This window comes from Garra rufa, chromosome 25 (genome assembly GCF_049309525.1).
Source record: "Garra rufa chromosome 25, GarRuf1.0, whole genome shotgun sequence".
Classification (NCBI taxonomy): domain Eukaryota; kingdom Metazoa; phylum Chordata; class Actinopteri; order Cypriniformes; family Cyprinidae; genus Garra; species Garra rufa.
The window spans coordinates 3,877,754-3,892,991 of record NC_133385.1 but is presented as its reverse complement, the minus strand read 5'-3'; the positions used below and the strand labels follow the sequence as shown (position 1 = coordinate 3,892,991).

At 42.1% G+C, this 15,238-nt stretch overlaps 1 protein-coding gene across 1 annotated transcript in view; it reads left to right on the top strand.

Moving 5' to 3' along the window:
- Positions 1–14,882, top strand: part of znf609a (zinc finger protein 609a) — a 156,366-nt gene extending 141,484 nt beyond the window's left edge. Inside the window, exons 4-9 of the mRNA XM_073831836.1 lie at positions 4,266–4,353; positions 6,883–9,217; positions 9,312–9,711; positions 9,808–10,143; positions 10,278–10,356; positions 12,294–14,882. Coding sequence (XP_073687937.1) covers positions 4,266–4,353; positions 6,883–9,217; positions 9,312–9,711; positions 9,808–10,143; positions 10,278–10,351 — 3,233 coding nt within the window. The 3' untranslated portion in view covers positions 10,352–10,356; positions 12,294–14,882. The remainder of the gene's footprint in view (positions 1–4,265; positions 4,354–6,882; positions 9,218–9,311; positions 9,712–9,807; positions 10,144–10,277; positions 10,357–12,293) is intronic.
- Positions 14,883–15,238: the final 356 nt, after the last annotated feature.

Below are 15,238 nucleotides of genomic sequence, written 5' to 3'. Positions count from 1 at the left end.
AATATGAGATTTTACAGCACAATTACTAAAAATTGATATTTTATATACAATTTGCATACACACTTTTTTTTTTTTAATGCAAAAAGTAATTTTCCCCTAAACATTTCCAACTTTGGACCAATTCTGTAGAATGGCTCAAAAATAACTAGTAACATTATGAAAATGTGTGTTTACAAAAATCTTGAAACTTGGTTCCCATGAAAAATAACCAAACGCTAACATGTTCTGTGTTTACCTGGAAGACCGTTTGTGTTTGGTAAACATCAGGAGGCCGTCAGTCTGAGCAGGTCAGGGCTTCCATTTACAGAATTAAGCACCTACTGTGGAAATATGAGCCATGCGGGAGAATTTGCAGCCACACCTGCAGTGATACTGCAGACATTGTCTGAGCGGGTGGCTGCGCTCTCTCTTGGCTTATAAAAACTAAAGTAGTCTGCAGTAAAGGTCTCCGGTGCAAGCGTGCAAATGTCGCTTCAAAGCTGACGACTGGCGCTCGGGTTTTGCCGAGGGACTTGCTGACACGTAGAGGTCACTGGCAGGGAATGCGAGTTGCACACACATCGCAGCGTTTTCCCTTTGGCTGTGTGGCACACCTGTGCCATAATAGTCTTTATTATTTCTGGAAGTGAGCACACACCTGTTTCCCAGCCTGTACTGTACTGGATTGTTTGAGTGTGTTTTAATGAGGCTCTGAAACCGAAAGAATCAGACCGGGTTCCAATTACAGCTTCCTTTTTTAGAGTCGTTGCACTGCGTGCCATTAGAAGTAACATTGTACGTTTCAGAGAGTGACTAGCAATTGGCAGGTCGGTTAACTTTGCAATTCACCTTGCCACGTCGGTGGTCCCCGGTCCGGTTTCAGCGGTAACGATCGGCATTCCAACAACAGCTGATGTCATGCTAATTGTTAGCAGATGTAGTAGTGTTTTTTTTCAGCCTCGTACAAAAGGCCAATTATCGACTTTTCCCATTTGGAGACATGATTCGAGTATTCTGCTCAATTTCCCCACTCGTGTCATTGAGATGGAATGAGCGCCGTCGCAGTGGCTGCTCGCCGTTGCCAGTTGTCAAGGAAACGCAGCGTGAAAGGCAGAACTAAACACATGGAGGGTTTTTGTCCCCCTTTGCAGTCGACTGCGGTGTGAAATTTTTATTGCCTGGCACCTCTTGATAAGCTGTTTTAGAAGCAGGCAATTGATGCCCCATTGCGAACAGCGCCTTGCCGCTCAAAATCAAACAGATATCTCTTGTGTGCTTTGTCAGTCACAATGAGAGGTTGCGGAGAGCGTCCTCAGAAGCACCGTAGATCAATTTTGTGTGACGTTCGGGAAGGTCAGTTGCTTGATTGTTGCGTGCGCACGGTGGAATTGCATAGTGGGTGGCTTGGCTGGGGAGTCTTTAAAAAATGATAGCTGCTGCCACCTGGTGTTAACAAATGACATTCAGTAGGTGTAGGCTAATTTCTCTCAGAGTCTGGGTTTTGTTGTGCTAAATGTCAAGCAGATGGCACACAACCTGCAGGAAGCAGAAATTGAAGATGACTGATCCCAGTCCAAAACAAACACTAAGCATATAAGGAGTCTCTGCATACTGCAGAAATGTCAGATGGAGGACACAGGCTGACCAGTGTTCCCTCTCTCTATCCTTTACTTCCCTCTGCATACTAATAGCTTTTTGTGCACCCTGCTGTTCCTGTTGTCTTTATACAGGAGGTGTTTTAGATTTGGACATCTGTGCTGAGGAATGTAAAATCTGCAGTATTCTTGTGCCAACAAGCACTCATTTATCTTTTTTTGCCAAATCTCACTTGTGTAGATCAAGAAGAAATGCTTATTGTACGCAATGGCATGGCAATCCAAACCTAGTCTGAGTCTGAGATTCTCAATCTTGTCCAAATTGTATTATATCTAAGGTACACCTTTCTAGCAACTGTGTAGTTAATTCTAATGTTGTATTTTCAGGAAGTTTTAAAATATTTTTCCTCTTCCCAAATTTGTCCCAAAACACAGTAATATATAATTTAAAATGAATGGCTATATTTATCTATTAAGATTTTTTATTTTGTTTCAGAGGTAAATCAAAAACAATTGCAAGTTTAACAGTGTTTCGAGTGAGATTTGTATTTTGAATCCAATTTTTCCTTGTAAAAGGCATAAAGTTGATCATACTGATTTTAAAATTAAGGATTCATTCGTGAATATACATTAAAACAAACACTATCGCTATTGTCTTAGTTGATTGTTTGATATACTTTATTTTTGACAAAACATTTCATGTTTCGGTCGTGACAGTGATGTTTTGGTAGTGACCACATCACATTACAGAAACTAAAACACTACTAAAATCTACTAAAATACAAAAATTGCATGACTGTGCTTTTTTTTTAATTTCCCCAAATAAAGTATTGTGTTCCCTTTTTTCACTAGGATGTCACTACTGAAACTTCACCAAATGTTTACGTTGTGACTGTTTCAGCAGTGAAAATTCAAAAAACAAAGATGTCACTATCAAAACTCCACCAAATGTTCAGGCTGTGACTATTTCGTTAGTGACAATTCTATGGAATACAACCAAAAAACAAAGATTTCAATACCAAAACTCCACCAAAATTTTTCGGTATTGACAATTCTATGGGATAAAACCCAAAAAACAAAGATGTCACTATCAAAACTCCACCAAATGTTTGGGCTGTGACTATTTCGTTAGTGACAATTCTATGGAATACAACCAAAAACAAAGATGTCACTACCGAAACTCCACTAAATGTTTTGGTCGTAACTGTTACGGCAGTGACAATTCTATGGGATAAAACCCAAAAAACAAAGATGTCACTACCAAAACTCAACCAAATGTTTTGGTATTAACAATTCTATGGGATAACACCCCAAAAAACAAAGATGTCACTACCGAAACTTGATCAGCTGACTGTTTAGGCCATGACGGTTAAGGTAGTGACAATTCTATGGGATACACCCAAAAAACAGATGTCACTACCAAAACTCCACCAAATGTTTCGGCCCTGACTGTTTCGGTAGTGACAATTCTATGGGATAACACCCCAAAACAAAGATGTCACTACCGAAACTTGATCAGCTGACTGTTTAGGCCATGACGGTTAAGGTAGTGACAATTCTATGGAATAACACCCCAAAAAACAAAGATGTCACTACCGAAACTTTATCAGCTGACTGTTTAGGCCATGACGGTTAAGGTAGTGACAATTCTATGGGATACACCCAAAAAACAGATGTCACTACCAAAACTCCACCAAATGTTTCGGCCCTGACTGTTACGACAGTGACAATTCTATGGGATAACACCCCAAAACAAAGAAGTCATTACTGAAACTTTATCAGCTGACTGTTTAGGCCATGACGGTTAAGGTAGTGACAATTACTGTATATGGGATACACCCAAAAAACAGATGTCACTACCAAAACTCCACCAAATGTTTCGGCCCTGACTGTTTCGGTAGTGACAATTCTATGGGATAACACCCCCAAAAACAAAGATGCCACTACTGAAACGCCACCAAATGTTTTGGTCGTAATTTTTACGGCAGTGACAATTCTATGGAATAACACCCCAAAAAACAAAGATGTCACTACCGAAACTTTATCAGCTGACTGTTTAGGCCATGACGGTTAAGGTAGTGACAATTCTATGGGATACACCCAAAAAACAGATGTCACTACCAAAACTCCACCAAATGTTTCGGCCCTGACTGTTTCGGTAGTGACAATTCTATGGGATAACACCCCCAAAAACAAAGATGCCACTACTGAAACGCCACCAAATGTTTTGGTCGTAATTTTTACGGCAGTGACAATTCTATGGAATAACACCCCAAAAAACAAAGATGTCACTACCAAAACTCCACCAAATGTTTCGGCCCTGACTTTTTCGGTAGTGACAATTCTATGGAATAACACCCCAAAAAACAAAGATGTCACTACCTAAGCTCCAACAAATGTTTGGGTAGTGACAATTTTAGATACTTTTGAGCCTAGCTCAAATACGTTAATCAGCACAGGGTTAGCTAGCACAGCTCTGAACAGTTGTACACAAGCTTACCGATATTTGAAATATTATTGTGGGATACAATAGATAATAAAAGGGTCTTAGTAAACATCTGAGATTTTAATAGTTAAATGCTTTTTAAATGTGCTTTTGGTTGTGAGACAGCAGTTTGCACCATTTCAGAATGGCCCATATTTGTTTCAGGAGTCGAGGTCTTATATCTTATACTGTTGTTTTTTCTGCAGGTATGCTGGTTGTAAATGTTACCTGGAGGAACAAGACGTATGTGGGCACGCTTTTAGACTGCACTCGACATGACTGGGCACCCCCACGGTAAGCCTATGCTGTTATATTTTGTAGGGAAAAGTGTAAAGTACATTTTTTGAAACATTCATTCTGTCCACTACATACTCCTGATAGACTCCCTCTCTTCATCTCCTCTGGGCTTATGTGTGCTGCCATTGCAGTAATGAAGGAAACATTGCAGGGTAATGTCTCAAAACGCCCCCCTGCTGACACCCACCTTTTGAAATGCAACATCATGAAGGAATTGATTTCTCCCAGCCCCCCTTTTCTTTTCTCCTCCTTGCATCGATCTGAAGCAGCGGTAGTCTCTCACAAACCAGCATTTCAGTTATGATTCTACTGGGTCCTAATGCCGTGAACCTCTTGCCTGACCCAGAGATTGAGGTTATTATAGCTTGAGGCAATAATAGTGTGTTAAAGCTCCTTTTTGACCTTGCAGATCCGAGACTCCAACACTTAGCTGTGTTTTTTGTCACACCATATCCTGCCCAAGGTCAGATAGCAGCACTGCATGGTGCAAATAATTTGCTGTACATAAAGCTGTGTACATTTAAGAGACTCGGCCTCAGGAGGTAGCTTGTAATTTCTAATCGTAGTATTCCAGAAAAGGCTGTATTTCCATGGTGCACTTTATCTGCTGGCTGCAGGAGGCTGCAGGCAAACATTACTAACACAGCATTAGCCCCTGGGGAGAGCGTTGGTGAAGATGATGCAGTGCATTCATATAGGAGTGTTTCCTCTGTATGTTTGCGTTCCAGTCAGAGCTGCTTTGAGTCACGTAGTCCCTGGAACAGGTTAAAGCACTTAAAGATGAAGAAAGTCAGTTCTGTGTTTTTTACTTCTTGCTATCACCATTGCAAAAGCCTTCATTGACAAATCGGACACTTAAAATGGACATCCCAAGTACTCGGAACTGCGAGTGATGATTTGTAAACTTGCAGTTTGGTTAGCTGGTCCAGTTGATGAAAATGCACATTCCTATTTCAAATTAACCACCTAATAAATTACAATTAGCCCATTATTTACCCTCCAGGCAGGTGTATATGACGTCCTTCTTTCACACGAATCCAATCGGAATTGTCCTGGCTCTCCTAAGATCTATCAAGTCTAACAGTTCAAAACAAGTCCAATAAAGTGCATCCATCCATAATAAAAAGTGCCTCACATGGCTCCGGGGAGTGAATAAAGGCCTCCTGTAGTGAATCAAGCAATTTTTGTAAGAAAAATATCCATATTTAAAACAAAATAATCACTTTAATCTAGTTTGCACCAAATGGTCGTACATGGAAGCAGATCCGATTTGTAAAGAGAATTTTCAGAGGATTTTGATATAAGCCAAGAGGAGACTGTTTTTCCTTTGCTAAAGTAAGGAAACTTTGCTTCCTTTGCTTCTGTAAACAAACATTGGTTTCATCCGCCCAAGCTTCTTCAGTGTACGACCAGTTGGCGCAAGCTAGATCAAAGTGATTAGGACATTTTAAATATGTATATTTTTCTTACAAAAACGCATCATTTTGCTGAAGGAGGCCTTTATTCACTCCCAGGAGCCATGTGAGGTATTTTTTTTATTATGGATGGATGCACTTTATTAAACTTGTTTTGAACTGTTAAACAGAAATACTCGTGCATGCCATTCTAAAGCTTGGAAGTGCCAGGATAATTTTTAATACAACTCCGACTGGATTTGTCTGAAAGAACAAAGTTATATAAACCTAGAATACCTGGAGGGTGAGAGAGCAATGTGCAAATTTTAATTCTCGGGTGAACGAACCGTTTAAAGATGAATGTCATTCCTGTACTTTTTGCTTTCACCACTGCAGAAGCCTCCATTTACAGATCTGACACTTAAAATGAACATCCTGAGTGTTGATTTTGGTGTTAACTTGTGGTCCAAGGGGGGTGACAACTTGCAGAACTGTACATAGTGACACATTCCTATTTGACAGACAGTTTGTCTCCTATAAATATCTCTTAACATTACATATCAGTCTATGATGTAAATCATCTTGTCATTCTGCTGGTCCTTAGAAATCTCAATTCTGTTTTGAGGGCCCAGAGGTAGCTTCCTTAACTGCTTTGTTTTACTACGGTTTAATGCCTGTGCTTTGATCGAGCTCTCCGGTTGATCTAGCCTCTGAGTCTGTGCCTTATCTGTTGGAGGATGTTATCACACTGCATCTAATCAGCAGCCAGGTCACCCTGGCTTAATCCTGCAGCAGTGTGGCACTCCATGCAATTCATCAGAACAAGCATTGCTGTCGAGATCAGGGATAACGAGAGGATAAAAACGCACAGCACGTTGCTGGCTCTCCAGGGCCCACTGGAGAAGCACTTATAGCATCCAAATGGAGAGGCTGATTTAGAAGAGAGGCCATCTCTCATCCGAGAGAATATCTGCAGCACTGTTAGCACCCTTTGTGGTTTGCAGATAATTGTGAGAGGTTTAGGCAGAAAAACGGACGGCGCAAATTTATTTGATTGATGATTCTGAATTCCATGTCAATGAAAAAGTTTTTTTTCATATAGATCTGAAATTTTTTCCTTCTCCTTCCTCAGGTTCTGTGAGTCACCCACAAGTGACCTGGAAATGAGGAATGGCCGTGGGCGGGGTAAACGAATGAGGCCCAATAGCAATACGCCAGTCAATGAGAACAGCAACTCTTCTGATAACAAAGGCAGCAACAACAGCAAGACTCGAGCCGCATCCAACAACAAAGGGCGAAGGGGCAGTCAGAATTCCTCTGAGCGGCGCACGCCTCCGAACAGCAACACTGAGGATGTAAAAGCTAGTCCGTCATCTGCTAACAAACGCAAGAATAAACCTGCCTCAGACATGGAGCCCAATTCCAGTTCAGAGGACACTAAGGGTAGCAAACGCATGCGCACTAATTCAAACAGTGGAATGCCTCATACTGTTCTTCCCCTCTCCAACATCAAAGCTGAATCCTTGCCTCCCACTTTGGATCGCAACTGCTCCTCACCGGTGCTCATCGACTGCCCCCATCCCAACTGCAACAAGAAGTACAAGCACATTAACGGCCTGAAGTATCACCAGGCTCGTGCTCACAATGATGACGACATCAAGCTGGACATAGATGGCGATAGTGAGTATGGCGAGGACTCCACTTTGCACCCAGAGCCAGGCAGTTGCAATGGAGCATCCATTTCTCAGAAGGGATGTGCATCTCCTGCACGGTCGGTCACCCCCAAAGGCAGAGGATTTGATGCCCAGAGTCCATCACCTTCATCAGGAAAGTTCAGCTCCAAGCAACCTGGCAAGAAGAAGCCAGAGGCTGAGCATGACTCTGTTGTGCCCATGGATGGCTGTGAAGATGGCCCATGCCTTACAGATGAGGCGAGCAATGATGGCATTGATGATAAAAGAGGTTTGGACAAAGCTAAGAAGTCTGGCAGTGGTACCAAGGCGGACAAGCTTGCTCAGAAGGCCATGAAGTCAGCAAGGCCCCTCGTTCCTTCCTTACCTCCACAGCAGTTGTACACCTTGCCAACCTCTGGTTTCCCTGCCCCCAGTTCTGGCTCCTCCTCCTCCTCCTCCAGTATGGGCTCTGTGGTCCAGTCCATTAGCAAGAGCCCCCAACTAAAAACCATTCAACCCAAACCTGCAGTAATGGGAGATCCCTCAATGAACCCAGCCTTGGGCAGCTCTAAGGACAAGAAAAAGAAAGATAAGAAAAAGAAGGAGGGTGGTAAGGAAGGAGACAGTCCGAAAGCCCCTGGCAAAGGAGGGAAGCCTGAAGAAGGTAAGAGCCCATATTCAGAGAGCTCAGACCAAGGCGGCAAGAGTGAGGGGCTGTTAAATGGATCCACAGATCCACATCAAAGTCGGCTAGCCAGCATGAAAGCGGAAGCAGACAAAATCTACAGCTTCTCCGACAATTCTCCCAGTCCTTCTATAGGTGTGGCCAGTCGGATAGAAAGCGGAGGGATGGCACAACCTCTCACTCCACTTCATGTGGTTACCCAAAATGGGGCAGATAACTCTTCTGTGAAGACCAACAGCCCGGCATACTCAGACATCTCTGATGCAGGGGAAGATGGAGAAGGCAAAGTGGAGGGTGTGAAGGTCAAGTCTGAGGATCAGGCGGTTCGGGAAGGTGCCAAGAAATCCCTGTTCCCAGCCCAACCACCGAACAAAGACTCTTCCTATTACCCAGGTTATGAAACATACTACTCGCCCAATTATGTCAACCCAAACCCCAGTCCAGGAGTTTCTAACACTGTCACATCATTGCAAGATGGTGCAGTGAAAAAAGAGGAAGACCCAGAACCTGTGATTGACAAGGGCAAATCAGAGCCACCTGAAGATCGGAAGCCAGAAATAGGTGCATCCTCTCAGCAGCCGCAGCAGCCTTCGGTCATACAGCAGCGCTCTAGCATGTTCATGCAGCCCCTCTATTACAATCAGTATGCTTACGTGCCTCCCTATGGCTATTCTCCAGATCAGGCCTACCATAACCACCTGATTAATACGAACCCTGCTTACAGGCAGCAGTGCGAGGACCGACAAAGGCAAGCAGCTGAACAGCACCGTGCTGCAGAGAAGAAATCAGAGGCAGCTCAGAAGGATAGGGAAGCATCCATGAAGCCAGAAGAATGGAAACAGAAAGCTTCGGTTCCTCCTACCTTGTCGAAAGCGCCAAGTCTTTCAGACTTGGGCAAACCATCCCCACAGGGCAAGCCCAAGGATCCCTCAGAGCCTGGCAAGTCGGTCATCATCCCCAAAGGAGAAGATGGCAAGGGACAAACTCAGCAAGGTGAGGGGTTGAAAATGAAGCTAAGTGAAGCTGGGCATCATCCGAAGGATGAGCAGAAACCAAGCCTAGAGTCTGGGAGATCGGCTATGGAGCAGGCAATGTACATGTACAGACAGGTATGAAACTTAACTTTTGTTTGTTTTTACAATACAGTTCTAAAGTTGTTTATCTTTCATAACGGGCATTTCGAACTCCAATTTTTTTTTCCAGGAGCCAGACTCTCGACTGTGGCCCTACGTTTACCCCAGCAAGTACCCCGATGCTCAGAAACAGATTGATGAGGAGAGGCGGGACCGTGAGAGAGAAAGGGACCGAGACCGGGACAGAGACCGTGAGAGAGAACGGAAAAGCAAAGACGAAAGGCCGCGTCCTAAAGACACTCCCTCTAAAGAGGAAAGCAAAGAAGGGGTCGAAGCACGAACTTCGTCTGCCTCTGAGGAGCATAGAGGAGTCAGCAAAGACCCTCGAGCACATATGCAGTTTTCCTCACCTCTGCCGCAGCATCAGTCGTATATGTCATACATGCACGGATACCCCTACGGCCAGGGATATGACCCCAGCCATCCGGGATACCGGGGGATGCCTACTGTCATGATGCAGAATTACCCTGGTAAGTCATTTGTGGAGCTAACAACTTGTGAACACCACTTTTAAATGAATCTAGAATGTTGATATATAAAGGGTCGCTATTTCACCCCTTTTTTAGGGTCGTACCTGTCACCAGGGTACTCTTTTTCTCCGTATGGTAATAAGATGCCTCCTGGAGAGGAGGGTGAGAAGTCTCGTGCCAGTCCTACGGTGAGCGGCAAGTCTGCGTCCGAGTCTAAAGCTCTGGACATCCTGCATCAGCATGCTAGCCAATACAAGAGCAAATCGCCCACGGTGGGTGAAAAGACGCCCCATGAAAGAGAGAGAAGTGGGAGTGAGAGGGAAAGAGACGGTGAACGTCCGAGATCTTCGCCCTCTCAGAGAATCATGCCTTCCCACCATCATCTAGGCTACCCACTACTCCCAGGACAGTACGACTTGTCCTATGCTACAGGTAAGCTAAAAAATAGTTTAGTCTTGGTTGACTTAAGGGGTTCTTTTCTGGCCTTGACAGTGACTAAATTCTTGTTTTGAAAATAGTCTTTCAGATGCACTGATACGTACTGAAGGTGTTTTTCCATCTCATAGGTATCTCCTCTTCAGCCATTGTTGCCAGTCAACAAGCCTCTGCCCCCTCACTTTACCCCCCAGCACGGAGGTGAGAATGGTAAGATGGTTTTTTACACATTCTTAGATAAAACAAAAGAAATTAAGGCTTTAAATTAGCTAGACAAAAACTTCAAGTGCTAGAATAGGTCTGAAAAATCAAAGAAAAGTACAGGTGCGTCAGATGCCCCAAAAATGTTCTAGGTGTTTAAGCGTTAAACAGGGAAGTTTGAATGAACTGAGCTGCAGAAATTAATTGAACCACCCAACTCGTTTTTGGCTGCTGAGATTTAAATCAGAGATGCTATTAAAATATGTCTTTATTATCTCTCACATAAGCCTTGGCACAAGACGTGGATGTAAAACTAGGCTACTCCCATGGTCTTTAGAAACTTAATGGCCAATAAAAAGCATATTAAAAGCATAACAATATTCACAGCGCAAGTTAATTTTATACTCCTAACAAAATATTGATATATCATCCAGTTCTAAATTGTGTTGTATCCTTGACTGATTTTCCTAGACTACCTGGTATTAAGTGCTGCACAGCCTTTGCTGTCCTCTAGTGGTCAAAATCTCTTATGTCTAATTTTCAAAATTTCAGACTACAATAGCTCTATGCAATTGTTTTGATAGAAGTTAACAAGATACAATTCTAATTTCAACATTATTTCTTCTTCTGACATTGTTCTGTAAATAAAATACATTTGGTTTTCGACCACTGAAAATGGGTAATATTCAGCAATCTAGACATGGAGCCTCATTGAGATCCACATTTCTCTGGGACTAAACGATGTAGGGCCTTGAAAAGATTCCAAAAGGAAAGTTTATTAAAAACTAGAATCTAAAATTCTATTGCGACATCTTTAATACTTCTTGAGTTATAGGCATGCAAACTTTGGTAATGGAATATTTATGGCACTCAGACTGGTATGTTCAATGCAGTTGTTTTGACGGAAGGAAACAAGATACATCTCTAGTTTCAACATTATTTGTTCTTCAGACATTCCTCTTTAAAAGAAAAGAAATATCTTTTTTTTGCAAACTGACCCACATTTGATTTTTGACCACTGGAAATGTGTGTACTTTTTAACCATTTACTCGTGGAGCCATATTGAAACTCCAATACCTCTGGAACCAAATCTTATAGGGCCTTAAAAATAAAGATGCCAAAAAGGGAGTTTATTAAGACCCAATGTCTAAAAGGGCATTAAGATATCTTTAATACGTCTTGAGTTATAGGCATGCAAACTTCGGAAATGGAATATTAATGGCACTCAGACAGGTATGTTCAATGCAGTTGTTTTGACGAAAGGAAATGAGATACATCTCTAGCTTCAACATTTTGTTCTTCAGACATTCCTCTTTAAAAAAAAATTTATTTTTTTATTTTTTTGCAAAGTGACCCACAATTGCTTTTTGACCACTGAAAATGTGTACATTAACAATTTACTCGTGGAGCCATACCGAATCTCATAGGGCCTTAAAAATAAAGATGACAAAAGTAAAGCTTGTTAAGACCAAATATCTAAAAGGGCATTAAGATATCTTTAATACTTCTTAAGCTACAAGCATGTAAACTTTGGAGAAAAAACTTGAAAAGTGCCGTTTCCCCATTTTTTAATGGTCATCATTGGCACACAATGCAACAATGATTGCTGAAGTCAACAGATTTTACTAATATAACTGCCAATCTCTGTGTAAAAATAACATTATGATGCTGCCATCTTTCTGAAGTCATTTTTACCCCCCTGTAACTTGACTCGTAACTTGTGAAAATTGCCATTTTGACCTCCCTCTACAAAATAGTCAATGACTATATTTTGTCTTTCATCACTATACATGTTTATCTTTCTTCAGGAAAAATATTACCGAATTACCAATGATCGATTTGACACGAAATGACTGATTGACCAATAACCATTTAGTCACATTTAATGCCGCTTATCATGTCTGAAATGAAAATATATACTCATTTTATTCTCATTCCCATTCTAGAGAGAAGTGACTGGCCGTGTTATCCAGACGTGTGACTGGTTCACATGAGGATGTGATGTGGAGCTTATGACATCAGTTCAATGATGTTCCCGATTTCTTTACGGTTCTTTTTCCCGGACTTCCCGTCAGAGAGAATAAAGTGGATGCCCAAAGGCTTCTACGAACGTGGAAGCGCACATCCGGACACCTCTCTCTCTGTGCTGCTGGCTACATACTCAGGAGAGAGGAGACGCGGTTTGTCTGCAGAGACGTCACATGATGCGCAAGCTCTCCGAAAAACATGGACCTACAGAGTTTGGGAAATCTTGAACGAACCTGGATGCAAAGACATTCTGAAAGTCACTACATTGTGTGCGAAGCATGGAGTGCTACTGATCTGGACTGCTGCTCGAGAGCCACGAGGATTACCGAGGTTGATGATGATGTTTTTTTTGCCCCCCGAAGGATTCCAGCAACTCCGTTGCCGCTCTTTATCTTCATACATTTACATACGCAATCTATTTGTGGACTATGCAAGTGGATAAAGCTTCAGCCTCAGTTCGTTCAGGGTTCACGTTACCATTGCGAAGCTATCGCCAACATACTTGAGACTAGACGCTTCTTTGTCCGAGAGGCATTTTCTTAACGCACTTCCCTGTCTTTGTTGTTCATGCTTGTTTCTTTTTCATTTGTGGATGAACAATTCGCCCAAAGTCACTCCATCATCTTAGCACTGTTTTGTTCTTGAACGGGCGACAGGGCAACGCTTCGCATTGGTTGGTTCAACAGTGATGGGCCTTCTGACATTTTGGATTATCCGGATCGTGGAGGGATGATGAAACGTGAACATGGAGTGTCCCAAAAGGCAGGACTTGGATTGACCGTTACGGGGCATTTGGGACACGACCTGTGTGTTTGCCGATGGAGTTACCAGACTCTACTGAACTGTTTGCGTTTGGTCACAAACTGAACCTTCACATACGGATACTTTGCTGCTCGCGAATCTCATGCCTGCATGAGTGAAGTCCCAAAACCTTGAAGGCCCCAAAAGAGGCTTAGAGCCGGCATCCAGCTTCCAGGGTCGTCTGATCCACAAGGAAGACCTGGAAAAACGTTTCCTGCATGGTATAATCCAGCACTCGGTAAAAGCATTAATCCAAGCAGAGAGCAATGCGACACAAGCAGGACAAACAGTCCTTCCTTTTCTCCCTCACTATGTGCTTTCTGTATATATTGTACAAAGGAATTATTTTAAAAAAAGGTTGTTGGATGCTATCGGATTTTCTTACTATCTCTCTTTCTCTTCTTTTTTTTTTTTTTTTTTTTTGTTGGTCTGTTAGCCTTTTTTTCTACCATTGTTGACATGATATCAACGTTTAGCTGGTATAACGGCTTTATATTGGAAGTGTTTTTGTTTTTTAACTACTTTTTCTACCCCTCCTCTTCAAGGCCAAATCAGTCCCGCTCTGCTTTGAAACTCTTTAGAAGCACATCCTTTGCGTTCGCTGAAATAAAGTCGGTTTTAATAAAACGTCAGGATTTTATTACACCCCTGCACTACGGAGAAGGAAGCGACAAACCCCCGAGTCCGGTGCTATCTGGAGCTAGTTTTTCCAGTTCATCATCCTCATCATCGTGTGAATCCGAAACTCTCAGGAGAGCATTATTGAAATCTTTTAAGTCATCCTGGCATGTTCATCGCTCTCGGCTGCATTCAAACTTGATTATCGAACGGCGCAGGGAAGAAGACATTACTTAACCTAATTCGTTTATAGCCAAGAGGCGGCTTTTCTCCCATGTTAAACATGACCGTTTGTTTTTCATCTCCTAATCTGATTTTAACTAATGCTCATGCGGAATTGTTAATGCTGATTTAGGACCAGCTTTCTCTACCTAAACCCTAAACTAAGAGACATCGCAGCAGCGGTCTCAGATCGGCGTCAAAAGGCTCGCGCTAATACGAGAGAGTTAGAGTTTTTATCTATAGTAATAACCTCACTTTTAGTTGTTCTGTCTTTGCGCGTTTAGCCAGTAAACCTGTGCTGTCTGGTGACTTGATTCATAATTGTTGAGGACAAAGCGCTTGATTGTTTTAATTTATTTTTTTGAGGGTTCTTCTTTTGTTGTTGCTGTTGTTTTTTCTAGTTCCTCGTAGAAAGACGAAACGGCCGGTTTTAACAGTTCAAATTTGTTTCTGTTTGTCTCAGACGGTGCTAATATAGCCTGCCCTGTGCGATCCTTGTTGGAAGAGAAGAGGGAATTTGCGCTTCTGCTTTTCATTCGCTCATTTCTCATTAGGCCCCTCCCACTAATTAAGCCCCACCCACACCCACACCCACACCCATAGAGAGCAGCGGCTCAGTGTCGGTCATCGGTACTTGAAAGAAAGATGTTTACACCTCTTCGTTTCTGTGTTTGGACACATTTCTCTTTGTACACCATCGCTCTCTCTCTTTCCCTGCCTTCCTCATTGTCTCGCTGGTTCTGTCCCATTCTCTCTTCCTAGGGATCTCTCATGTAAAGTGTAAATTGCTACATTTTTTTTTATACAATACTGTAACTTGCCTTTGTACATTTAGGCAGAAAATAAATCTTTTTATGAGACAATCACTCCTGTTACTCTGTGTCTTATCTGTCTAACAAGGATTAAATATGTTAAATATGATGCCATATTTTTTGTTTTAAGTAAATCTAGTAACAAAATAAACGGCTGCAATGTGGTCAGTAAATTTTGAAATATTTTTACTATTTAAAATAACTTTTCTCTATTTGAATATATTTTAAAATGTAATTTATTTCTGTGATTTCAAAGCTGACTTTTTAGCATCGTTACTCCAGTCATATGATCCTTTAGAAATTATTCTAATATTCTGATTTGCTGCTCAAAAATGCATTAGTATGTTGAAAACACCAGAGTAGTTTTTTTTAGGATTCTTTAATGAATAGAAAGTTCCGAAGAACAGCAT